General features: G+C 54.3%; 1 protein-coding gene and 1 long non-coding RNA gene across 5 annotated transcripts in view; one reads left to right on the top strand and one right to left on the bottom strand.

Moving 5' to 3' along the window:
* Positions 1-24,417, top strand: part of CDH22 (cadherin 22) — a 67,658-nt gene extending 43,241 nt beyond the window's left edge. For 2 of the 4 annotated variants that reach the window (XM_049100684.1, XM_025470290.3), the window contains 5 exons: positions 2,682-2,818; positions 13,512-13,633; positions 13,750-13,867; positions 19,883-20,134; positions 23,085-24,417. In XM_049100684.1, coding sequence (XP_048956641.1) covers positions 2,682-2,818; positions 13,512-13,633; positions 13,750-13,867; positions 19,883-20,134; positions 23,085-23,671 — 1,216 coding nt within the window. In that variant the 3' untranslated portion in view covers positions 23,672-24,417. Of the gene's footprint in view, positions 1-2,681; positions 2,819-13,511; positions 13,634-13,749; positions 13,868-19,882; positions 20,135-20,227; positions 20,443-23,084 lie in introns of those variants that run through there. The other 2 variants (XM_049100685.1, XM_049100686.1) reach the window with 2 other exon arrangements.
* On the bottom strand, positions 18,630-23,287 carry LOC112674060 (uncharacterized). The gene is made up of 3 exons (XR_003145192.3): positions 23,107-23,287; positions 22,481-22,598; positions 18,630-20,048 (listed from the first exon to the last, which is right to left on the bottom strand). It is a non-coding gene; the product is annotated as an uncharacterized LOC112674060 (long non-coding RNA).
* Positions 24,418-27,141: the final 2,724 nt, after the last annotated feature.

Here is a 27,141-nt window from a genome sequence, read left to right as displayed (position 1 = left end):
TGCGAGGCCTCGGCAGAGCTCCTTGCCTCATGCCGAGCCCCTCCAGCCCTCCCTCCCACTCACTGGCTGGCTTCCTGAGCTGGAACAAAACCACCTGGGCTCAGCCAGCCACACTGACCTGCAGCCCCAAGTCTTTTGCCGGTTAATGGCAGGTCTCTCCCGCCCGCCCCATGGCCTTGGGAACAGCTGCCTCCACTTAGATTCCACCCACCCCCTTCCCCTCCAGGAGGGAACAAAAGAGAAAAATGGGAAGGAGAGAAAAGAGGAGGGAGATCTAAGCAGGAATGGGAGAAGCGGGAGAAGTGAGAAGGCGGTAGGCATCCTCCCAGCAGCCCTGCCTCCTGCCCAGTCCTGACCCCAGTGGTCAGGAGCCCTGGGCGGTGTCAGGCCCTGGCTCTCTCCTGGACTCTGTTCTCCCACCAGTAAAATCAGAAGGAGGTTCCTCCCAGCTGAGCTGACGCTCAGAGTCTGGTTCTACCTCCTCTGGACCCAAACATCTGACAAGGCCAGCCTGGGGGCAAACAGGACCTGAGGTTCCGTGCTTTGCAGCGTTGGGTGGTGCAGTGAGCTAAAAAGAACTCTGGGTGGAGAGTCCTAAATTTGGGTACAAATTCCAATTCTGTGACAGTCCCTGTGCAATTTTGAGCAGGGTCATCACTAACCCACACGGCATCTTTGCATAAATAAAAAGATCCCTTTTTGAGAAGATACCCCCTCTGCTAGGACACATGGCTTGGCAAGCGGAACGCTGGTTAGACTTTAACCCCACTTCACTCCTTTGTGCAGGACACAACCTGCTCAACCATACTTGGCAGTCAAAGCTTGGCAAGTTTCCTCTCTGAGCCTCAGTGTTCTTATCTGCAAAACTGGGGAGATCCCATCAGCTTCATAGGATGCCAGGCAGGGACCTCATCTGTTTCATTTGCCCTTTTGTCCCCAGGACCTAGCACAGAGCAGCACAGAGAAGGCACTCAGTTAATGTCTAGGCATAAAGGAATGCATGGGGGGATGGCTAAGGGAAAAGCAGACTATAAACTATTAAGTGCTGTACTAGCGGAAGGAAGTATATCATCTTGGGTTTGAAGTCCCCCATATACTTTCACCCAGGTCAGGAGGACTCAGGAGGGTCAGGGGCAAGGAGGATGTGGGCTTGGCAGCTCAGGGATGGGAAGGAGAGTTGATGGGGTCTTGGGAGACGGGCTGTAAATGCCTACTATACCATAGTACGGCCCTTTATAGTTTGTCACAGCCTTCACCACCTTCACCTGGACCCCAGTAACCATGAAAATAAGGGATGTCACCTGTGCCTATGCCCCGTCTTATGAATTAGTTCCTCTAACCCATAGCAGAGTGAGGTGAGTATAGATCACCCCCTTTTCCAGATAAGCAGAGGCCAGGGAGCTCCAGTGACTTGTCCAAGGTCACACAGGGAGAGGCGGTAGCCTAGGATTCAAACGCAGCAGCGCGCTGACTACGCAAAGGCCCCGGGCAGTCCCAGTGAGTGTCATCATTCCCATTCAACAGATGGGGGAACTGAGGCCCCGGGGAAGTTGTAATGCAGCTAAGCCCCACTAGGGGGTCGCTTCGGGGCTTTGAGCCTCCCGCAGGGGGCGTTTCTGGTGCCCTCGCCTCCCTGGGCCTCAGTTTCCCCCTCTGGGAGTTGCGGAGAGGGTCCCCTTCCTCCGTGTGGGAGGGGCCGGATGGCTCAGGGTGAGCCCCGCCCGGCCAAGCGTCTTTGTCCTCGCCGCACAATGCGCCCTTGCTTGGCGTTCGAGGCCTTTGTGGGCCGCGCAGCCCCGCGGCGCCCCCGCCCGCGTTATCAGCGCAGGGAAGCGGCGGCCGGAGCCGGCGGGGCCTCCCTGGGCCGCCGCCCGAGACATGTGTTGGACACAGGCCTTTCAGGCCCGGAGCCGCCGCACAAAGGCCCGGGAAGAAGGCGGAACAAAGGGCTTTTTCACGCGGCAACTGAAAAGCCGCAGATTAGCTCGCGCGTGCTGCGCAGGCGGGGAGGGGCCGCGGCCGTCCCCGAGCCCTCGGCCGCGCTGGCTCCGCCCGTGGCCCGGCTGCGGCCTGCGCGCCCCCCGCCTCCCTCCCGCTCCGGTTCCCCTCGCCCCCCGGGACCCGGCCCAGCCCCGAATCCCGCGCCCCGCCGCCGCACTCCACCTGCTTCTCGGGGCTGCGCGGTGGGCACCGGCTGCCCTTCTCGGGAGGATTCCTGCCCGCCCTTCTCCGAACGAGCCTTTGCACCTCTGTTCCCCCACCCGTGCCGACCCCCCCCTTCCCAAGCCCCGTGCTAGGGTCGCCTCTTAGGAAAGAGAAGAATCGGATATACAGTGACGGCTAGCTCCGTGCCAGGGACTTTGCCCACTTCCAGCCCTCACAACCGAGGGGTGCAAATGACTAGCCCCATTACCCAGCTGAGGAAACCGAGGCTCAGAAAGGTTGAGGGCGGCCCGGGGTCGCACAGCAGGTACCGGTGCGGCAGAGATGCAAACCCAGATCCCTTTCCACCCCTCCTCTCCTGGAAGGGGGTTCTCTGCTCCTGGCGTCTCCCAGGCAGGTGGTCCCTCTTTTAGGGGCGGGGGTGGGGGGCGGGGTGGGGGGGTGGAGGTAGTGGACCTGGGCTTGGGCTCCACCTGGCGCCAGGGCGCCTTCAATCAGCCCCGCCCTGCCTCCCTCAGGTATGCCATCGACCGCGACTCGGATTTGGACCAGATCTTTGATATCGATGCGGACACGGGCGCCATCGTGACGGGCAAGGGGCTGGACCGCGAGACGGCCGGCTGGCACAACATCACGGTGCTGGCCATGGAGGCGGGTGAGCCGGGGGCGGGGCGAATGTCGGGGGCGGGGCGAAGGCCGAGGGGGCGGGGCGAAGAGGAAGAAGCCGGCACAGGTGGCCAGGTGGCCGGGTTGCGGGAGGCAGAAGCCCGGGAGTTGGAGCAAAGAACCTGGGCAGGATCCCAAGCCAAAAGGCGAGAGCTGGTCGTGAAGCTGGCTTTCTTCCCTCAGCATTTATTGAGCACCCACTGCATACGAAGCCCTGTTTTTAGCAGCTGAGGATGCCGCCTTGAACAAGACAAAAAAGCTCCTGTCTTTGTGGAGGAGCGCTAGACTGTCAGCAAACAGGTGTACACATGTCAGAGGATGTGAAATGCTAGTGATAATAAACCAGGGAAGAAGAAGAAAGCCGGAGAAGGGGTTTGGAAAGACAAGGGTGTTGTTCCTCTTAGGAGGCCTCTCTGAGAAGGAGACGTTTCAACAGAGACCTTGGGAAAGTGAGAGAGTCATGCCCATGTGTGAGGGAAGAGTGTTCTAAACAGAGAACAGCCAGTGCAAAGGCCCTGAGGTGGTAGTTTGTCCAGCATATTGGTGGAATAGCGAGGAAACCAGCGTGGTTGGCAAGGGGCAGAGTGATCAGCCATTGCAAGTTCTTTGGGCGTTACTCTGAATACGGTTGGAATCACAGGACAGGGGCGCCATTTGAACTGAGGAGGGACAGGATACCTCTGGCTGCTGCATGAGAATAGGCCATTTGGGGGGTGAGGGGAGAAGCAGGGGCTCAAGTGGAAGTTAAGTGTGACAGTGGCAGGAAAATGAGACAGTGGCCTGGTGCAGGGCGATAGGTGACATGTGGTCAGCTTTGGGAGACGGGCTGAAAATGGCACCCTGGGACTTTCTGATGGAATGATGGGCATGGAGAGAAGAGATGGAAAGGGGTCCGGGACTACTTCAAGGAGCTTGACCTGGCTTTCTGGAAGAGTGTGTGTGTGTGTGTGTGTGTGCACACGTGCGTGTGCCCACAGGCAGTTTGGTGCCACTGGCACAGTGTGAGCTGCAAGAGAAAGGGGGGGGCGGCCTGTGTATGGGGTCCAGATAAGTAAGGCCATGGAGGTGAGGAACTAAGACCACAGGGGTTCACAGAGTCCCAGAAGAGGGGAGAGGGCTGTTCCAGGACTCCTCCAAAACCAGAGCAATACTGCCTGGACCTGGTCTCCAAGCCCTCCACCCCCGCACCACCCCCCAACAGCTCTCAAGGTCCAGGAGCCAACAGAGCTGCCAGTAAGCAGCCATGACAACAGAGAGACTCGAAGAGCCTCTGAGCCTCTGAGCCTCCGAGCCTCCGGTGGGTGGGTGGGTGGGTGACTTTCAAACTTGCCCCTGCACACACTCCTGCACTCCGCACTTCGGGCCCCAAGCCCCTCCTGGCTCTGTGAGCCCCCTGCCAGCCTTCCTACTCTTCCCCCTGCTGGTGCCCTCCCACTTTGCAGGCCCCACCGGCCCGTGGGCCAAGGAAGTCCCTAGGCTGAAGTTCCCTTCGTCTCTTTCAACTTCAGTTTAAAAGAAAATACAAAGCTGGCTCAAACCTCAGTGCCTGCTGCTCTGGAGCCTTTGAATCCACTCCTCCACCGCATGAAAGGAAGGTAACAAAGGTGGCTGGAGAGGAAGTGGCGGCTGGACTGGGGGGGAGGAGAGCTCCCCCTCCTTACCTCCCTGAACTTGCTCCCTGGGCAGCCAGGGGGACTGGCCTGGCTGCTGGGCAGAGCCGCCGCCTCTCTCTGCCCACAGATACATCTCCCCCCACAGCCTGTCACACTGCCTGACGTCCCACTCTTGAGTTAAGCATTGTGCTGCTGCCCAGTGGGTCTCTTTTCAGCGAGCAGCCAGAGTGGCATACAAAGCCTGTAATGCTGCCATTTCACAGAAGAAAGAATGTGGAGGGGACTCTCCCACAAACATTTTACAGTGTTTGCCTCATACGTATTCTGGGCTAGATGCTTCCTAGTGTGGACTTTTATTGAAGTATGATCAGTAACCGATCAGCACCCACTTTGCTGATGGGAAGATCGAGGTTCAGAGAGGAAACTTGCCCGAGGATGTGCGGTGGCCGAGCTGGGATTTGGAGCAAGTCTGCCTGGTTCCTTCCTAGGCATTACCACCTAGCTCCCTTTTCCTGATACTCTCAGCAATCTGAGCCCCGCCCCTCTCCCACCCACCGGTGCCTAGCAACCGGCCATGGGGATGATGAGGCTCAGAAAGGAGACTGATCACTGGGCTAGAGACACCCCCCCCCTCCGCTCCCCCCCCCCCAGCTGCAATCAACAACCCCTGCCCAACCAGGTATTAATCAATGAGAAAATGAATGGCTCCCACTTCACAGACCTAGTGGGAGGATTCAATAGGATCATGCATGGAAAGAACTTGCCTAGTACTTAATAAGTGCTCAATTAGTGGTATCTATTGATCCTGACTCTGTGCACTTGACTTAAGAACCTACTCTGCGCAAGGCATTTTACAGTGTGATGCGCTCGCTCGTTGTACCTTCCCACCTAAGAGGTGCTGGTTCTGGCCTCATCCCCACTGTATGGATGAGAGGTGAAGTCATTTGTCCAGATTCCCAGCCCCAGCCTGTCTGACTCCGAAGCCCGGCTCTCACCTGGATGCCCCTCGAGTCATGTTTCTTTGGTGCCAGGCACCAGTCCAGGAGTGTCACAAATAATACACCCACTCCAGCTTCCCACCATCTCTGTGAGACAAGGGCAAAATTATGATCCCCAGTTTACAGACGAGGAAATAAAGGCTCAGGGAGGAACAGCGATGGTTCCAAGATCACAGAGCAAATCCAGGCAGGGCTAGGGTTCCACCCCCAGACCTTCTGCTTCCCAGCAGCCAACCTGAGCTCCAAGTGTAATGCCAGTGGGTCTGCCTGCCCGTGACCTCCTGCTGAAGCATCCCTTTGGCTTCCTCAGAAACAGAGGATGCCAGTGGGGTCACAGTGGCCCCACCTGCTCCGGGAGAAACAGAGGATGCTGGTGGGGTCACGGTGGCCCCACCTGCTCCAGGAGAAACAGAGGATGCCGGTGGGGTCACGGTGGCCCCACCTGCTCCAGGAGAAACAGAGGATGCTGGTGGGGTCATGGTGGCCCCACCTGCTCCGGGCGTAACAAACACGAGGTGACAAGAATCAGAGGGGAAATATTTATACACAGTGGCAGAGCTCGGTGAGCACCTTTGAGAAGGCTGCACTCAGTCAGGAGCCGCCGCTGTCATACTGGATTACCTCAAAGACTCTGGAGCCACTTAGTATGCCGGCTCCCCTCTCCCCGAACTTCTGAGTCATCCATTCTGCCCATGCAGACGCTCCTTCCACTGACATTATCTTTAACGTTTTGTAATCATGAAATATTAATGACCGATATTGAATTTAAAGTACAATTTGTGTCTGAATCCTTCGGTGGAAAGGGCAGTTGTAAAGGGACAGTCCTCAAAGAGCTGGGGGTGCAGACTGGAAGGCCAGTGCTGGGTTGGGGGTGCCAGGGGCTGCATCCTGCCCCCTCCTCCAGGGTCGTCTGGCCCTAATCTGGTCTGGAGGGGGCATTCTCTAGCTGCCAGAAACAGCAAAGAGTTAACCAGATTAGCGAGAAGCTTCCCCATCTGGGTCACCCCAGGCCAAATACATCTTACAGCACCCCGTTTTTTTCTGCATACCATGGAGCGTGCGTTATGATTTATATATGCATTTGTGCGAGTATTTAATTAATCTGTTTTCCCCCAGGAAGCTGTACCTTCCAAGAGGGTGGGGGCTCATCTGCACCTGCACTATACATATGGGGCCTGGCACTTAGTAGGCGTGTGTAAATATTTACTGAATGAATGGATAAAGTTACTGACCCACCCAGTTAGGAAAGCAGGACGGCATGGGGGGCGGAGAACTGGTGCCAGTTGCACAGTTCCCGGCTGTGTGAGCTTGGTCAGGTCACTCCCCCTCTCATTGCCTTATTTTTCTCATCTCTAAAATGACACTGTGTTAGGTGGCTGTAAAGATCGTAATTTAAAAGATAATAATTTTACCATATCTTTACAATAATAGCAGCTTCTATTTATCTGCGGCTTCCAATGTGCCAGACATCATACTGAAAGCTTTCTACATGGCATGTACGTTAGAATCTGTGTATGTGAAGTGCCTAGCATGGTTCCTGACACACGGTATGAGCTATTCATAGCCAGAGAAAGAATCCGAGGAGAGAACGAATGTCAGAGACGATAGACTCCAGCCCTTACCCTCACCCCCACTCCCACTTCATAGCTGGGGAGACAGCCCAAGGAAGGAAGGCACCCTGGCCACATCCAGCAGTAGGGCCTTATGACTCTCAGTCCAGTGCTCCTTAGGAGGACAATAGGAATGGGGGTGAGGGCTTGCAGTGGGGTGAGAGATAGAGTACTCAGTTGCCACAAGGATAACCCCCCCCCCCATATCTACCCTCAGTTAGTGTTTTCTGAGGGCCTCTCGCCACTGCCCAGTCCAGGCTGGGTGCTGGGATCTGGTGGTGAACAAGGATTGGCCACCGACCTCGGAGCTCACGGGTGGGTGGGGGAGAGACATGTCAACAATCAAGAACAACACAGAGTGGATGGGGACAGTGGGCACACAGGAGGAGCAGGGAGGGACTTGCCCAACCAGAGGGAAGAAAGCTAAAAATCCTTCCCAGAGGAGGAGACATCTGAGTTGGGTCTCAAAGGCTGAGGAAAGGGGGTTTGGACGCTCTAAGTGGAAAGACCCAGAAGCTCAGCAGTCCACTGGCCATTCTGAGAACGGGGAGACTGAGTGTGGCTGGAGGCTGGGGCTGGGGGACGGCTGGAGCAGGCGAGGTGAGGTGAGCATGCAGAAGCTCACTGGGCTTCTACAGGAAGGGCCTTGAATGTCCTCTGAGGAGTCAGGCATCTCGCGGAGACAACGGGGAGCCAATGCAGGTCTTTAAGCAGAAGAGTGACTTGGTCAGATGTGCGGTCCCAATGTTCACTCGGGCTCATGGGTGAACAGAGGGTGCTGGCCTGGAGCAGGAGGACACATAGGAGGCTGTTGGGAAGACCCAGGCTTAGATATGAGCTGGGGGTGGGCAGGAAAAATCACCAGGGAAGTGGAGTGTGGTGTCGTCTGGGGAAGAGGCTTGGCACAGCCCTGCATGGAAGGGGCTGCTTCGAGAGGCACTGAACTCCCCATCACCAGAGGTGTGTAAATCAGGCCTGGGCTCCTCTTGGTAACTCCCGGAATCCTTTGCCACCTGAGGACCTAACAGATGCCGACTGGAATAAAAGGTTTTGTCATGTCCCTGGAGTCTCCAGAGGACAGCCCAGAACATCAGGACCAGCTCAGCCCTAGGAAGGAAAATTTTCTCCCACCCCACCCCCTTTCTAGAGCCCCTGATTCACCCCGAAGTCCTCCCTTACCTTTTGGAGAACTACACATCCTCCCCCGCCCCCCCCCCGCCCCCCCGCAACAAGGTCAAAGCCTCCAATCTCCACTGGGTAGATCTCCACTGAGTAGCTCAAGAGATAAAGTCGAGAGAGAGAGAGAGAGAGAGAGAGAGAGAGAGAGAGAGAGAGAGAAAGGTGCCCAAACCTCTCTCTCCTGCTAAAGGTGAGTGAGGACAGGGCAGGGGGTGCAAGGAGTCTACTTTCAACAGCCCTGACACCCCTCTCCTGGAACACCCCCACTTGCTCACCCAGCCCCCTCCCCGGCCTGCCTGCTTGTCTTGGCCAGCGGGTAATTGGGATGATAAATCTTCCTGCCCAGCTGGCCAGCTCTAATCAGAGCCTGGTGTTTGGATGCAATTTAATTCTCTCGGGAGGGGGAGGGGCTGGGGGAGCTTGGGAAGGGGGTCCGGCTCTGCTGCCCACCCCCCACTGGAGTGGGAAGACGATGCCTTCTAGACGCTCCCCCAAGCTCTGTCCCTCCCCCCACCCTCCTTCCTTCCCCGCTCCATTCCCTGCCAGTCCCTCTCTCCTTCCCCCACTTCTCCCACTCTTGAAACCTCCCTTGCCCCTCCTTGTCCCTGGGCTTCTCTCTCTCTCTCTCTCTCTCTCTCTCTCTCCATTTGTTTTACTGATGAGAAAACCTTAGTCCAAAGAGAGGCAAGAACAGGGTCACAGCTTGACTCCTTCCCAGATGGAGGGGCCCTGGAGGGGGTGTGAGTCTCACAACCCGTCCATCCCAGGAGGTCTTGGTCTCTTCCTGGGGCCTCCCCAGTATCCCAGCATAGTCACGGATGCCACGGACAATGACATCCATTCATTCGACCATCTTTTAAGCAGCACCTACTATGTGCCACCACAGAGCAGTAAACAAAATAGAAATCCTGCTTACTTTCTAGTGGGGGAGACAGGTGATGAGCAAGTAAGTACAAATATAGGGGGTTAGGAAGTGTCACGGAGAGAAAGTAGGGAAGGCCGGAATGGCAGGGGGCACATTTAAAGAAGTCATCAGGGGAGGTCTCTCTGAGAAGGCATCTGGGCGCAGATCTGAAGGAGAGAACAGAGCAAAACTTGGAGCAGAGCTGAAGAGAGGGGTGAGGGTCAAGGCCAGGGAGAGGACTGGAAGCCTGCGGCCATGTAGGATTTGGGCTTATATTCTGATGGCCCAGAACTAAGGCAATCAGGGAAAGCTTCCAAGAGGAAGCAGAGACATTTGTTTAGGACATGGGGCAAGTGGGACTCCAACAGCTAAAGATGGCAAGAAAGGCAGTACCATCTGATGATTAGAAACTCCCCCTTTGGAACCAGAGCCAGGCACAAGTCCCAGATTGATCGGTCGTCCCCAACGAGACCTTGGGCAAGTTCGCTACCTCTCTGAACGGTTTCCTCCTCAGTAAAATGTCAATAGCACTCGTCTCTACCTCCCACCATGGCTGACAGGGTGAAATGGGGCAGTGCAGACCCTGGCCCACAGCACATGCTCTGTGTGTGTTTGCTGCTGTCTTTCTGGGAAGGAGCACATTCCTAGGAGGACCTTTAACAGAGTCACCAGGCCAGCCCCATGTCCTTGTCCCTTCCCAGTAGCCCCCAGCCATCCAAACCCAGTTTGGTTCAGATTCCAGGTGTGTACTTGCTGAGGGCTGGGGTCTTCCTTGGAAGGGATCCAAAGTCTCATTATCTACAGCCTTCTGTGCTCCTCCAGGGTGTCTGCACGTGCTGTTCCCATTCCCTGGGGCACACTTTCCCTCCCATCCCCTTCACCTGCTTACTTCCTAGTTGGGTCTCAGCCTAAAGGTCACTTTTTCCAGGGAAAACATCCCTGCACCCACCCGTTCCTGAACCTTTATCTCTTAGCTCTTATCAGTCTGGAGTACTGTCTGTCCCTGCCACTAGACTGAGAGACCATGTTGATCTTGTTCATTGTAATGTCCTTGGCATAAAGGAGGTACTCAATTCATAATTGTCAGCAAAACCCAGAAGTCTCAGCTCCAAACGGCTCAGTCTGATCCCATCCGTTATACATCAGGGACTTCTCCAAGGCTCAGAGAGGGTAGGAGACCTGTCCACAGTGCACAGCAGTTCTCCTGCCCCCATCCCAGTCTCTTCCTGAGGCACCTACTGAATGGCCCAGCCTCCTCAGCCCCACAGGCCTCCAGGGCTTCACCTGCCACCTTCCCCGATTCCTAGTGAGTTAGCTCAGAGAGGGAGCACCAGGCTGGAGCACATTTAATTTTCATCTAGGAACCAGTTAAGGCTGCAGGCCTGCTCAGCTCCGGGCTGTCAATCAGCCTTCCTCAAGGCTGCATCAATTAGTTTAAAAATATTGAATGCAATTTTGCCTGACACAACATATTGCAGCTACTGCAAAATATAATTTATTTTAGAAGAAGAAATAATTAAACTAATTTGCATGTCAGTCAGCTGAACTGAGATGCCAAGAGGGGGGTTGGGACCCATGAAGGACCCAGCCCCCTGGGGGAGGGCACCTGCTGCTGGGCGTTGGGGGAGTCAGCTTGGACCTGGGTCTGAGCAGTAGTCGGTACTGGATGGACAGATATCCAGGGGGCAGAAGGGCCTACTGGCCTTGGATCTAGACCAAAGCAATGGCCTTAGAGGCAGGAGAACCAGGAGCCAACCTAGCTCTATGCTGACTTGCCTGTGGCTCTGGGCAAGGCCCTGGCCCTCTCTGGGCCTCGGTTTTCTCATTTATGAAATGGGTTTAACAAGGCCTCCTTTACGGGTTGTTTTGAGGATCAAATGAGGTCATAGATAAGAAAGTTTGTTATCAGTTGAAAAGTCCTGCACAGAAGTGAAGATTAATTGATGGAGTCTTTGTTTACTCCCAGAAACATGTAAGGTGGTAAAATTATGAATTAATTATTAGCAATGATCACAAATGCTGCTAAGTGTGATCAGGAGGGGTTTAGAGGAAGTCCACCAGAAGTAAGATAATAGGTTGGACTCCCTCACCTGCTAGTCACCCCGGAGCAGTGGTTGACAACCCTTGCCACACATTAGATTCCTATAGCCATTTAAAAACCTCAGCTTGGGCATCATTGTGTTTAAAAGGCTTCCCCAGCGATTGTAATATATAGCCAGGCTGGAGCTGCTGTGATGTCATGGGCACACAGGCTCTGGGGGTTCTAGGCCAGCCTTAAATTCGGGGGTCCCTGGGATCAGTTCTGCAAGTGAGCACTTGGCTCACCCTTCACTACTCACTCAGCCGCCCCACCTCTGAGACCTGGGATCCACAGCCTCACCAAAAGGTTTGGGGCTTTCCCAAGAGGTGACCTGTGACATTTTAAAAGAGGAGGTAGGGTGGCACCTGGGTAGCTCAGTCAGTTAAGCATCTGACTCTTGGTTTCAGCTCCGGTCATGATCTCCGGGTTGTGAGGTCGAGCCCCATGTTAGATTCTGCACTGGGTGGGGAACCTGCTTAAGATCCTCTCTCCCACTCCCTCTGCTCCTTCCCTCTAAAAATAGGAAATAAAATAATGAAAGAGGAGGCAGGACAACAACAAAAAGGTAATTATGTGAGGTGAAGGATGTGTTAAGTAACCTTATTGTGGAAAACATTTCACAATATGTGTCTAAAATCATCACATTGTGAATCTTAAATTTACACAATGTTGTCAATTCTATCTCAATAAAGATAGAAATTAAAAAAAAAAAAAGGAGGTAGAAGAGGCCCAGCAGATGGTAAAGGAATGGCTCAACTGTGGGGGTCTCACCAGGAGTGGACCCAGCCCCCCAAGAGTGTCTCAGCCTCGGAGGAGCTGGCCCTACTCTGAGGTCACCCTTCTGCATGCCACACAGGCCCCTGTGCCCCTCCCTCTGCTCAGCAAGGAAAGAGGTGCCTGGTCCTGGCAGCGGGCCTCACCCTCCCCACCCCCCTCCTCCCAAATGCACCCACCTTCTGCCTGTTTAAGTTCTCTGGCAACACGCTCTTAAAAATAACGGCTTGCCCGGCATTCCCAGTCACGACTCCAATCTCCCGCCCTCAGAAAAGCCCCCTCTAATCACTGAAGCAGCAGATCTGGGTGAGCCGAGAAGATAAGGTGCCCCCGGCTAAGGGGAGCTCCAGAGAGGGGTCGAGGTCTGTGTTAATTAAGGACTCGCCCCCCTCTTTCCCTGACCCCCGGAGGTGGCTGCACCTGCCTCCCCATCCCATTTCTCTTTATCAACACAGGAGCAGCTGCAGTCAGCCCGCAGTGGCCTGAGTTCAGAGAAAGAGGCGGCCGACCAGCCCCACTCCCCCCAGAACTCATAGGGTTCCTGGCTGCTTGGAAGCTCCCAGGCTGCGCCCTAAAGAGGCCCCTGCCAGCGGGGCTAGAGACCCAGTTGCCAGCTGACTAGTTCTTTCAAGTTTCTCATGCTTTGTTTCTCTTCTACAATGTGGGGATATAAATTGAACCAAAGCACGGGATTTCCACATGGATACCTGAAATGATGGATGTGGGGATGCTCCGGGTGCGTTCTGTGCAGACGGTGGTGATGGGATGTTGAAGATGAGATGTTGGTTGATGGCAGTGGCGATGACAGTGTCGCTAGAGGTGGGAGTAGGGGTGCCAATGTGATGGTGCCATGGGTGTTTATGGCGGAGGTAACTGTAGAAAGGGTGGGGCTGGTAATGGTGATGGTGGTGGAGATAGTGATCGCATGGATGGTGATGATGGTGGTGGTAAGGGCGCTGATAGTTATGGCCTTGGTGTTTGTGATCATAGAGATGAGGTGGTGGTGCCTTGGATAGGGTGGTGGTGATGCACTCATTTTGATGGTGATGGTCATGATGGTAATGGTCTAATGGTGAAGCTAACAGGTTGGTGACAGTGAGAGTGGTAAAGTTGGTGATGGTGGTACTGGTAATTATGTTGGTAGAGGTGCAAGGATAATGTTAATGAGGGTAGTGGTTAGAGTACTGGTGACAGTGATGGTGAAAGTAGCAGTGGTAGGGATGGTGGTGATGATGGTGTTGGGTGGCACTGCGGATTATAGTGGTGGAGGTTGTGATGGTGATGGTGATAGTGACACTAGCAGTGATGATGACAGTAATGAGCGAATGGTGGTGATGGTGACAGCAGTGGTGGTGGTGACCTATTCATGACCAATGTCCTCAGTCCTGATCCTATTACCTGCTGGATCAATCCACAGATCTCTCAGTGTGACCCCACTGCCTCATCTTGTCCTCCTGGCAGATGGGGGGTTGTCTCGATCTCACACTTGATACCGCTCACCCTGCTCCTGTGCTCTCACTGCAGACAATCATGCCCAGCTCTCCCGGGCATCCCTCAGGATCCGAATCCTGGATGTGAACGACAATCCCCCAGAGCTGGCCACCCCCTACGAGGCAGCTGTGTGTGAGGACGCCAAGCCAGGACAGGTACACGAAGGGGCTGGGGACTGGGATTGTTGCCAGGACTGGCCAGGACACCCTCTACCTGGGTTTAGAGTGGGTTCGGCCTCACATCAGCTCCCTGCTCTGTCCTCACCCTTTAGCTTATCCAGACCATCAGCGTTGTGGACAGAGATGAGCCTCAGGGTGGGCACCGTTTCTATTTCCGCCTGGTGCCTGAAGCTCCCAGCAACCCTCACTTCTCCCTGCTTGACATCCAAGGTGAGTTTTCTCTGAACCACCAAACCTAGGAGGCATGGAGGGAGGGCCTCGCCTCCCTTCCCCTTCCCACATTACAGGTGGAGAGACCAGGCACCCCCAGAGGGTCAGCGTTGGGCTCAAGATCAAACAGAAAATCAAGCTAAAGGTGCTCCCTAGCCCACTGGCCAAACTCTGAAGAACAGGCCGGGGGCGGGTTGGCAGAGTGGGGAGGGGTCGCCCCAAGAGAAGAGAATGGAAAGATACAGAGAAAGAACAGATGAGGAGTGGGTGGGCCAGAGTCCTGGATGGAAAGAGCCCCTGGTCTAACTGAAGATTGAAATAAGCCACGTGCACTCACTCCCACCCTTCAATTTAAAAAGTGCTGTATCCCACTCATGTTTCCCTTTGCGTCCTCACAGCCGCCCTGGGAGGTGGTTTTCTTGCCCCTCCCCCTATTTTGCCTGTGATAAAACAGAGACTAAGAGAAAAGGGACCCACCCAGGGCCATACAGGGAGTCCCTGTCTCCGATCCAGAGTGCTTCCTGCTTTAGCTCATTTGCCACCTTGAAAGTGACCACCCTGCCCAGCCTTACTGATCCCGCTGTATGCCCCTGCAAATTCCTCAAGAAGCCCAAGTCTGACCCTTTGAGGACTGAACTGGAGGTGGGGGTGGGGGAGTGGTCAGTGGACTGGGCGTGAGGGGCCTGGATCCCAGCCCAGGCTCAGCTGGGGACTCTCTGTGCAATGCTGGCAAGATTTGCACCTCCTAAGCCTCTGTTTTGTCATCTGTAAATTGGAGCTGAAAGTGCCTAGCCACCTGGCTAGGGAGCCCCAGCAAGATGAGGGCTGCTGGGGTATATTATTAGTACCTAGAACATGTAGTTTCCTGTATTTAGCAATTATTTATTGAAACATAGTGCCCAAAATGCAGTGGCAAAAAAGCCAATATCCCTGCCCTCGTGGAGGTGACATTCTGGTGAGGGGAGGTAGAGATTAAACAAGTGATAATATGTTGGGGATGCTAAGTGGCTGGAGGATGAATAATGCAATTTCCACAGGAGTCTGGACTTGGTTTTGTTCAGTGCTGGGCCATGGGTGCCTACAGCAGTGCCTGGCACATAGTGGGTATTAAACAAAACACGGGAAAATAAAGCAGAGTAAGAGTAGGAGCTTTTTAAAATAAGATGGTCTGGGAAACCCTCTCTGAAGGAATCAATAGTGAGTACTAATGTAAAGGAATTTAGGGAGTGAGCCATGCTGATAGCTGGATAAAGACTGATCCAGGTGGAGTGAACAGCAAGTGCAAAGGCCCTGAGGTGAGAGCAGGCCTGGGATGTTCAAGGAACAGAAAGCCTGTCTGGTTGGAGTGAGTGGATGCCAGGACTAGGAGATCAAGTCATGTTGGTTCTTTCTGACCCTGGAACAGGTCTGGGATCACCCCCAATGCCTTTACAACCCTTCCCTCTAAAAGGAGGGACCTCAGTGGCCTGTGAAGCCAGATTCTCTGTATTTCCAAGAGAAATAGTAGTATTATTATTAGTATTATTATTTAGTATTTTTAGTCATACTAAAAATATTTCACAACCAGTGCAGTTCAGATAACCAACCGAAAGGGACACTGACCAAAAATAACCTGGAGCAGGACCCTGGAGCCCTACTGTACTACCTTAGTGGCTTGATTGTGTCAAAGTTAGGGGTGGGCATGGGGGAAAGACAGAGACAGCAGGGGGACTTGGGGCATGCAGAGTCAGAGCTGTTGAAACCTCTTTGGAAGTATTTCAGTATTTTAACAACTGGTAGTGCCTTGCCTGCTCATTATTCCAGCGGTATCCTGAGTTGGCCCCAGGAGACACAAATAGCCCTGGCTTGACCTCGCCAAGTTCACAAGTCTTTCCAATCCAAGGAGCCTGAAGTTCTTTCCCAACTGCCCTCTTTGACGGGGAGCCGCCAAACGCTCCCATCCAGTGTGACCACCTGGTGCAGGCTCCAGGAGCACGAGTGGCAGCCGTATGCTGAGCTCAGCACAGCCGTGGAAGGGCTCCTCCACTGGCTCTCTAGCCCCTTCCCACGGCCTGCCAAGCCCCCTCCTCCTCACCGTATAAATATCCTGGGTGACAAACAGCTACCCCAACCCATCTGTTTCTTTGTACACATTTGTAGCCAGTTTGGAAACGTGATTTATAAATATTGCTTTTGCAGCCAGGGATTGACACTGATGTATGTCAGGCCAGATGGATGGGTACAATGCTGGGCGCAGATCCTGCCTGGAAGGGTGGGGTAAGGGTCTGGAGTGACCAGCAGCTTCCCCAGGTGAAGCCAGCTGCTGCCGAGGAAGGCAACTCAGGAAGTTCAGGGTTGATGCCCAGGGATTCCCTTTTGTCGGGTGGAGGAGTGGCAGGGACCAGAGCTCTCAGAACATATGGCTCCATGGCCAAAGACAGCAACCCTGAGAAACAAACATCTCCTCTCCTCTCCCCTGTTCTTGCTTAGGAATTTGAGGCTGAGCCAGAACCAGCTACTCATTTTTCAAATCTATCTACTTCTCTATGCCTCTACTACCACTATCCTCTCACACCTAAAACACAGAATATCTTCCTAACTGATCTTCCATGTCCACTCTTGTGTTTTAGATTAGAAACTCCCTTGCCTAGAATGTAGGCTTAGCAAAGGCAGGGGCCATGTCTGTCTTGTTCGTTGCCATCTCCTCAGGTGCTAGGATAGTCCTGACATAGAGAGGGTGCTCAATTAGTATTTTCTGTGGAATGAATGGATGGCATGTTGCTCAGTCTCTTCTTTTCTTAAAACCCACCAATCAATGGCCTCTCGTTAAGAAAATAACCCTAATTCCTGACTATGGCCTCTAAGACTTTCCATGATGAGCTCCTGACCCCCACCCCCAGCTTGACCTTGACTCACTCTAGCTATCACCTTCATCCCTCCAGTCACAAAGGACTGCTTTAGTTCCTTGAGAAAATTATGCTTCTTCCAATCTCAAGGCCTTTGCATAGGGTGCCCCCTTTCCTTGAACTCACCACTTGGGTCTCAGCAATAATATCACTTCTTTCAAGAAAATCTCCCCTTACCTCTCAGACTACTTAAGTAGAGTCCTCTGTTAGGCGCTCTTCCTGTACTTTTCCTTCTTAGCACTCACCCCATGGTTTGTAATTATAAACTAAATTGTGGGTTTACTCAATTAACATTTGTCTCTCACATTAGAATATAAGTTCATATCCAGGACTGTGATTGGTTTAGCTCTCCATTGTTTTCTCCCAGGGACTAGGACACAGTAATTACTCAATAAAGACTTATTGGATGGATAAATGATGGACGGATGATGGATAGGTGGGTGGGTGGATGGATGGATGGATGAATGGATGGATGATGGGTGAATGGATGGGTGGAAGATGGATGGGTGGATGGGGGGTGGATGATGGATGGATGGATGGATGGATGGATGGATGGATGGACGGATGGTTGAATTGATGGATGATGGATGGATGGATAGATGGGTGAATGGAGGACAGATGGATGGGTGGATGGAGGATGGATGTGTGGATGGATGATGGATAAATGGATGGATGATGGATGTATAGATGGATGGGTGGATGGAAGATAGATGGATAAATGGATGGGTGGATGGAGGATGGATGGATGGGTGAGTGAGGATGGATGGATGGATGGATGGATGGATGGATGGATAGGTGGGTGGATGGAGGATAGATGGATTTGTGGGTGGAAGATGGATGGGCGGATGGAGGATGGATAGATAGAGGATGGATGGATGGGTGGATAGGTGGATAGATGGATGGGTGGATGGAGGATGGATGGATGGGTGGATAGAGGATGGATGGATAAATGGGTGATTTGATGGGTGGATGGGAAAGATAGCTATGTCACCAATTCACTGGATAAATTCAGACAAATCACTTCTCTCTGAACCTCAACTTCCACGTGCATAAAATGTAAATAATGTCATAACTCTCAGTGGTTAGGACAATTAAACATTACTATCTATTTAAAACATCCACACAGTCCTTGATACATCAAAAGCATGCAGTCAATGCAGAGGAGCCCCACATCATTCCCTTGTTCTTATCTTGCTCTCAACTTCATTCCTCCCCTCAGGAAGGCAGATATTTTCACAGCTCGGGTTGATATCCCCTTTGATAGGCCAGCTGCAGTTGAAGCCAGAGCTTGAGAAGCTGACCTGGGGACCACCAGTTACCCCAAAAGTTGTGGTTCATTCAAGTGCCAGTCTTTAAATCTGGCTCAGTGCCAGGACAGAGACAGGCACACGCTAACCTAACACAATGTGACAAGTGCTTTAACAGAAGTGTGCATGGCACCTGCATAGTCAGAGCAGGGAGGGGGAGCCATAAATCCTTCCTTCCCAGGGAAGCGGAGAAAGGAGGCCACAGAAAGGAGGTGACATTTAGCTGGAGCATGACAGATGAGGAATTTGCCCAGGTAAGAAGGTGGAAAGGGTATTCCAGCTAGCAAGGGACATGGCGAGTAGAAGCAGGGCAGTTTACACAGAGAGCAGGCCAGTGGTGCAGCACAGGGACCATGGGGGTAGGGCATGGACAAAAAGAATAGCCAGGACTTATGGAGAATTTCTATGTGCTGGGACTGATTCTAAGGGCTATGCATGAATTTCACCACATAACCCTCACACGTATGTCCTACGATTTGCCTCAGTTATAGATGAGAAAACTGAGGTCCGGAGAAGCTAAGTGAGGTCCCAAGCTAGTAAATGATAGACTCGGCATTATTTTCTAAATATTTTAATGGAAATTTTCAAATGTGTGTAAAAGTAGATAGAATAATGTCACAAAACCTCATGATACCATCACATGAGCTAAAACCCATGAGCAGTCTTGTTTGAGCTGGACCTCTAGTTCACTTCACAGATGTGTTCAAGGTCACAAGTCAGCTCTTTCCTCCTGCATCATGTCCATGATTGGGGGAAGCCAGGACTAAGGAATGAATTGGAGTAACTGGGACCCCAGAGCTGGGGAGGGGACCCAGAATGCCAAAGCTGGAGGTCAGAGAGACTAGCCGGAAGGAAGGCTGTGAGGGCAGGAGAAGGACTCTGGAGGGAAGCCCGGGCTCCCCACAGGGAGGCAGGGCCCCTTGTGTGGAGCTGGCTGTGAGGGGTGGGGGCAGCAGCCAGCTGGGCCCCGAGTCTGTGCCACCACATTGACAGGCATCAAAATGGTGGAGGTTCAGGGATGGCCTGACCTATACAAGAGAGGCAGGAAGGGCGGGGGAAGTGGGCACTGCCTAGCACATAAGCCCATGCCCTGAGACCAGAGTCCCACTGAGGCCTGCCTGGCATTCCCAGCAACTGGCTGAAGTGGTGTAATGAGCATGACTTGTGTTAGTTCACTGTCCTCTCTGGTCACACGTGTAGGAAGAAGACCCTGGTGCGCCAGGGTCCCCTCATCAGGCCCCAGGGACTATGCCCTCAGCCCTCCAGTATCAGTCTCTTAAGAAAGCTCCCTCAGCCAGAGCCAGGTGCCAGAGAAGACATCTCAGTCTTCTCTGTGACCCAGGACTTGTCAGGACACAGTAAGCCACAACCCAAGGACCCCAGGACCCCAGGGTCAGGGAACACTGGGTGGCTGGGGTGGAAGAAAAACAGGCTGTTGAGATGTATGAGGGAAAAAAATTAACATAGCCCCAGACAGGACCTTGGCCCAGCTGGGGACAGAATCTTGAAAAAGCTGGGGACAGGACCTTGGCGCAGCTGGGGACAAAACCTTGGAATAGCTGAAAACAGAATCTTGAGACAGCTGGGAGTAGAATCTTGTGACAGCTAAGGACGGAACGATGGGCTACATGGCTGGGAACAGGATTGTCAGGCAGGTGGGGGCAGAATTTGGGGAGATCGAGGAGTAGATCCACGGGTCCCCTGGGAGACAGGAGCTTGGGGCAGAGGGAGACAAGTCCCAAGGTGGCATCAGGAGGTGGCCAGGCCAGGGGAGGCTGACCCGGGACCCCAAGTCACACGCCACTCCCTTTTTTCCGGAGCAGACAACACAGCAGCGGTGCACACTCAGCACTTGGGCTTCAACCGGCAGGAGCAGGACGTGTTCTTCTTGCCCATCCTGGTGGTGGACAGCGGGCCGCCCACGCTGAGCAGCACGGGCACGCTCACCATCCGCATCTGTGGCTGTGACAGCTCTGGCGCCATCCAGTCCTGCAACACCACAGCCTTTGTCATGGCTGCTTCCCTCAGCCCGGGCGCCCTCATCGCCCTCTTGGTCTGTGTCCTCATCCTGGTCGGTGAGTCCACCCAGAGCCCCGCCCCTGCTTCTCTGGCCTCCACCCCAGGGCCCTGGGTTTGCTTCCTAGTAACCCCCTGCCCCCGGGTCTCAGCTTCCCTCTCTCACAAGGAAGGGTGGCCCCAATGATGTCCAAGCCCCAAGGTGCAGCTCCTGTGACAAGTCTTCTAAGGATGGAGCAGCCCCACCACCAACTCCACAAAGTGTCAACCCCTACCTGAGACTATTTGCATGCCGGCCATCCTCTCTACACAGCCCAAACTCTCCCCAGTTTTTAAAAATAAGCATATTATTAAAAATTCTCTCATGTCCACTGTCCTTTTTATTATCTATGTAGGACTTTTAGTAAAATCCTTTTAGTAAAAAGGGGCTGTTGTGAACCTCACAACCATGTGGCCGGGTGTATCATCCCCATTTTCCAAAGGAATAAAGTGAGGCTCGCAGGTTAAGTGGCTTGCATAAGGGTACATAGTGTTCTGACTTGAAATCAGGCCTCCTCACCTTGTGTTCCCTTTAACTACGCCACCTGCTATGAAGCTCAACTGGGCAAAACCCAAGGAGAGCTGGGGCAAAAATCTTAAGACTTTTGAAGAGACGAAATCTACTCTGGTAGCAATCCCAGCAGCATCCAGTTGAGCCTACAAAGCGTCACCAGTGAAGAGGTCAAGTTCTAGATGCTGAGCTGGATTCCAGTGGCCATAATGCCACCTCCCACTGCCTCACCTCAGCTCCAACTGCCGGACTTCAGCAACCAGCCAGAGCTCCAAGAACCCAAGTGTGGTCCAGATTGTGGCTAACAGCTCTGCTCTGTTCCCTGGGAGATGTCAGCCGCCTGCCCGCTGGCGCTGGTGCGGTGGCCGCTACCCACCCCGCCGAGAACCTGCCAGTGTTGCTGCACCTCCTCGGGTCCCTGCGGTGGCCCTGGGCAGGCAGGCTCCTCCTGGCTGGGAGGCCCCAGCCCCCCTTCTCTCCCCTCCCCAGCCCATGGCTCAGAAACCCTTTTTCCAGAGGGTGCACTTTACAGCGGTTTCATTTTCCGAGGCAGTGCAAACAAATTTCTGCCTAATTGCCCACAAACGAAGAAAGTGCACATCAGTGCTCTAAAGGTGACGGGCGGAATCGCTGATCAGGCCTGGCACATCTGTTGCCCGCCGCCCGCACTCCCCACCATCTGCTCTCTCGGGCATCCCCCTCCACAGCTCCCAGCCTCCACTCCGAAAGCTGTCCATCCATCTTTCCCACTTCTCTCCTGACACCTTCCCTCCCTCCGGACCTGTTCCCAGGCCCCACCCACTTCCCTGTCATGTGCCACCTTGTTAGGTCACCGGCTGGAACCCGGCCCCTTGGCCCCAGCAGCTGGCTCTGGCCACTGGCCCCGCCAGAGCTGTTAGGAGCAGCGAGAAGAATCCCGTGCCTGGCACGGTACCCAGCACGTGTCTCTCCATCCACCCACTCACCTACCCATTTAATTCTCTCAATGGTTCATCAGCTCCTTATTTATCCATCCAGCGAGTCCCCTCCATGTACTAGACTATTGCAGGCACTGGGATCCATCCATGAAAAGAAAAAAAAAAAAAACCCACAAAAGCCCTGAGTAACTGGAAAGTTGGGGCTGCCGTCACAGACACGGAGGAGACTGAGGGCAGGGAAGGGGGAAGGTTATTTCAAGTGCTAAGTGTGAGATTCTCTTGGTCGGCCCAGAGGACTTGCTGAGGAGCAAGCTGGACGTACAGGTAGATTTACAGGGAGAAGTAAGTCCGAGTGGGAGGCTAGGATGTGGGAGCGGTCAGCCCCAAAATGGACCACAAGAGAGCACCCACGGAGGGGTGTGGATACGGGGCCAAGGACCCCATCCAGAGACATCTGATTTTAAGAGGTCAGACAGGCAAGGGGAGGTTTGCTTAGAAGGCGGAGAATGAGTGATCAGTGTAGCGGGAGAAGGAGAGAACGTGGAGTCCTGCAAGTCAAGTGCAGAAAGCACAAGAAGGAGCGATCCTCTCATTCTTCATCCTTATACTCACTACTTCTCCATCCACCTCTTCAGTCAGTCATTCGCTCAACAACATGCTTCAAGGGCTTACTGCCTGCCAGGCACCAAGCTAGGGGCACACGCCCTGGGGCCCCAAGGAGAGTTTAGAGTGTGTGTTTGGGGGTGGGGGAAGCTGTGGTTCTCAAACCTGAGTGCCTGGGCCTCACTTGGAGGCTTCATCAAGACAGCCTGCCAGTAAGATCTAGGACAGGATCCGAGAAGTCACATTTCTAGCAAGTTCCCAGGAGATGCTCCTGCTGCTGGTGGTCCAGCAACTGCACTCTGAGAACCGGAGAGACAGAGGGAGGGACTCCTCACCAGGGGAGCTTGGAGGTGAAGGCTCGGAACCTGGCCTGGAGCTCTCAGGGTGGGGGCTTTTGCAGAGGACATCTTGACCCGAGACTCAAGGGGTCTCAAATGCAGGTGCTCGGGACTTCTGGAATAGACAGAGGAGGGTAAGGCGGAAAGAGAGGTCAGGTTGAAAACATCTTTCATTCCCCTGCCCCATCTGCCCCTCAGCTGCCCCCTTTACACACACACACACCCCGGGCCCCCAGGAACCTAGAGACCTCTCAGGTTGGATCTCTTCATAGAGTTGAGGATGGAGACCTCAGAGGTTGGATCCAGCCCCCCACACCCATTGAAATCTCTTAACACTGCCATCTGTGCCATCACCCCAGCCTGGTGGTGCAGCCTCGATTTGCACACCTCCCGAGATGGGTAGCTCACTACCTATCCATATAGCCAGTACAGTTCTGACTGTAAGAAGCGTCTTCTTGCACAGAAATCTAGGAAATTCGCACCAGCGGTTAGGCTGGGCCGGCTCCCCTGTGTGTGAGGGATGGTGGTGGTGATGGTGGGGGGGGGTCCCCGGAATGCCCCTGGGCCCGGCCCTCACCTGCCCCTTCTGTCTCCCGCGCAGTGCTGGTGCTGCTGATCCTCACCCTCAGGCGCCACCACAAGAGCCACCTGAGCTCGGACGAGGACGAGGACATGCGGGACAATGTCATCAAATACAACGACGAGGGCGGCGGCGAGCAGGACACGGAGGCCTACGACATGTCGGCGCTGCGGAGCCTCTACGACTTCGGCGGCGAGCTCAAGGGCGGCGACGGCGGCGGGGGCGCGGGCGGGGGCGCGGGCGGGGGCGCGGGCGGGGGCGCGGGCGGGGGCGCGGGCACCCCCCCGCAGGCCCACCTGCCGTCCGAGCGCCACTCGCTCCCGCAGGGGCCGCCGAGCCCCGAGCCAGACTTCTCGGTGTTCAGGGACTTCATCAGCCGCAAGGTGGCGCTGGCGGACGGGGACCTGTCGGTGCCGCCCTACGACGCCTTCCAGACCTACGCCTTCGAGGGCGCGGACTCGCCGGCCGCCTCGCTCAGCTCGCTGCACAGCGGCTCGTCGGGCTCCGAGCAGGACTTCGCCTATCTCAGCGGCTGGGGCCCGCGCTTCCGGCCCCTGGCCGCGCTCTACGCCGGCCACCGCGCGGACGACGAGGCCCCGGCCTCCTAGCCCCTCCGCGCCGCCCGCCCCGCCCCGCCCCGCCCCGGGGCCCCAGGACGGAGCGCTTCCCGGCTCGCCCCTCCCCTAGCCCCCCTACCCTCCCAGGGCGGCCGGACGGGAGCGGGGACTTGGGAGACGGCCTCCTGGACGGCCCGCCCGGGGGGAGGGGTGGGGAGGGGAGGGGAGGGGGTGCAGCTTTGGCCCAGACGTGCGGGGGGGTTCACCACCATCGTCATTAAAACTGCAGCGAGACAGGGCACTGTGTGGCTCTGGGGTCAGAAGGGGAGATGGGGCGGGTCACTCACTCCTGGCTGGGGGGGGAACCCCGGAGGGAGGATGCTGCTGAGGTGCCCCCCTCCCGGGTCTCCCCCCATCGGAGTCAAGAGAGAAGGAGGGCTGTTCATTTACTAAGCGCCTACTGTGTGCTGGGACACTGTACAGAGACCATCTTAGTCGTCGCGGAAAACATGAGGTGGGACCCTGCAGTAACAGATGGAGACGGCCACCCAGAGAAGTGGCTGTGGCCTGTCCAAGGACACCTAGCCAGAACGACGCGCCTCTGGCACTTCCTTCCAGGCTGCCTGGCCTTGGGCAAGTTACCTCACTTCTCTGGGCCTCAGTTCCCTCGTGTGTCACATGAGGCTAATAACAGAACCTACCTCGATGAGTTGTGAGGGTAAGAAGTGGTCATAGGGGTCATGTGGTTAGGACAGTGCCTGGCACATAGTAGGTGTTCAATAAATGTTAGCCTTTGATACTATTGTTATCTTTGTCGTTATTAGAAGCCCCACCCCCACCCCACCCCGTGACTGTCTTCCTGCCATGCTATGCTCTCCCCCCTTCTCCCAACATCTCCAAGGGAGAAGGAAGTGGTTCCAATTGTCGGCTCTGCTCCTACCCAAAGTAGGGGATAGGGACATTCCCAGTGACTGTGGAGCCTTCCGGAATGTCAGGTGGAACTGGGAGAGGACCCCTGGCAGGAGTGCCAAGAGAGGACAAGCTGAGAGGCTCAAGGACTCCGGTGAGGTGGGAGAGTTGGCAGGGGATGGAGGAGCCAAAGCTACTGGGTGTGATGGGCACCTTATCTGTTTGGTCCGGGAGCCCATCAGTCTCCCCACCCATGACCCCTAAGTTAAAAACTTTGGGCTAAGTTGTCTTTAAGAGCCTCCAGTTCTAAAACCATATGATTACAAGATATAGATTATTTGTCCTCCCAGCCCACCCCCAAGTGATTCATTCATTCAGCATTAATCAGCTATAAATTCCAGTTCCTACTAGCTGGGCAGCCCTCATCAAAGTCTTCAACTGCTGAAGCCTCAGTTTACTCATCTGTGAAATGGGGCTAATGGTAGGTAGTCCCTCCCTTAAAGAGTTGTTAAGAGGCTTAAAGGAGATTATGCATGTTAAGCTCTGATCCCAGTGCCTTCCTGACACATTGGAAATGCTCAGTGGATGCTCATTAGCATTATTATTATTTTTTTAACTCATCCAGGGAATATTCATTGATTCCCTTCACATTTGCCAAGGTTCCCTGTGACAGATCCAGAGATGGTCATTATGCCCTGAGTGCCTTACCTGTATTATTTCATCTAAGCTAGATACTGTCAGCCCCGCTTCACAGGTGAGGAAACAGGTCCTGAAGGTAGTAACGCACCCAAGGTTATGCAGGTCAGAAGTACTTCCTGCCTTCCTGCAAAGGGCCCACTGGACCGGGCATGGTGGGCAGAAGCAGCCAATGTAATGCCCTTGATAAGAGTTGTAGCAGAACTAACAGGGCAAGGTCCTGAAAACACTGAAGGAAGATTGAATAATTTGTGGAGGGCTTCTCAGAGGAGGTGACTCCAGCTGTATCTTAAAGAATGAGATGTATGAGATGTCTGAGCAAGCAAGAGTATTCCAAGCAGAGAGAAAGGCATCTGCAAAGGCAGGAGGAGGGGAGAGGCCAGAAGCATGTGATGGCTTCAGGGACTACTGTGTAGTCCTAGGGGCTGGATCACTGGGTGGAGGGATGGCGAGCCCTGAGGCAGGGAAGGCCGGTTGGAGGCAGGCAGGGAAGGAACTCGAAGGCCAGGCTGAGGAACTGGATGTTTCCCTGCACTTGAGCATGTCTCCTGAAAGTAGATATATGGGCTGAGTGAGGTAGTCCCAAATTGGGTGACATTGGGACCCTCATCCCATGTAGGACACTTGGCCCATGGTTCCTGTATCTATCTCCTCTACAAGTGGGCATGGTAACTCAGGGACCCAGGAGGAGACATGTAATCCCCTCCCTCACCGTGTCTGTTCAGCTGCCATATACAGAATCCCAGCAACATTTCTCAGATTGGTTTTTGCTCTCTCCATTGCAGAGGAGAAACTGAGACCCAGAGGAGTAAAGTGATTGGCTCAAGGTCCCCCAGCTGGTATAGGACAGAGCTGGGACAACACAGGACCCCTAATTCCAAGTCTTTGTTCTTTCCTTGTGTCCTGGTTGCCCTGACAGATTCTGACCCTGCCAGGAAGGAGGTTACGTTCAGGTTACATGTCCAGAACGATGTAGACACACACGGAGTCACAAGCATCCTTGAACATCTTCCAAATCCCACACGTGGGAATAACCTTCCCAAGGTCACCCAGGATCCTGCCAGAAATAAAGAACATTATTCATCGAGATTCACGTTCTGAGCCTCTGGCTCTACCATTTACCAGCTGTGTGACTTTGGATATGTTATTTACCCTCCCCATGCTTTGCAGACTCAGACCACCTACTCCATAGGGTTGTAGTGAGGATAGAATGCAGGAATGGCCGCTGATACCTGGTACTTATTGGGCATCTCTCATGTGCCAGGCCCTGCTCAAAGCATGTCACGTGAACTAATCCATCTAATCCCATAACCACCCAATAAGTAGCCTTTGTTTTATGGGAGAGGAACTGAGGCACAAAAAGGTTGAGTGTGTTGCCCAAGATCAAACAGCTGATAGAGATGCCAGGATTTCATCAAGGTGTCCTGGCCCCAGCACCTCCACCGTGAGGAGCACACACAGTGCTTGGCACACGGGAAGCACTGGACAAGTGACCGGGGTGCACCCGATGTCACCATGTATGCCTGTAAGAGTTTGTTCTTCACTCGCTGCTGTGTTCTACGGCCTGTGGCAGTCCTCAAGCCTCCCCACAATTTCTTCTTATTCCGGAGTGGGGCGTGGAGGGCAAAGCAATGCTCCCTCAGCCCCTCTGCTTCCAGCTCCTGTGTCCCCACTGGACCCTGAACCAGCCTAAGAGTGAAATCCAGTGGTGAGTCTAGCCCCTGTACTGGGCCCCACAACGTGTCCACAAACACCAAGAACAGCAAGCATTTTGCGAGCAACTGTTCTGATGGTCTAGGGTCACAGAGAAGGGTCTTGTTGTGTACACAGCCCTTGGCCATCTGTCTTGTGGGTTCCCACCAAATTCTCCCAAGAGCTCCAAATCCTCTCCCTGTGCCAAGCAGAGAGCACGGCCA

This window comes from Canis lupus, chromosome 24, assembly GCF_003254725.2.
Source record: "Canis lupus dingo isolate Sandy chromosome 24, ASM325472v2, whole genome shotgun sequence".
Taxonomy (NCBI): domain Eukaryota; kingdom Metazoa; phylum Chordata; class Mammalia; order Carnivora; family Canidae; genus Canis; species Canis lupus.
Note: the sequence above shows the minus strand (reverse complement) of the source record. Positions and strands in the feature narration are given on the sequence as shown.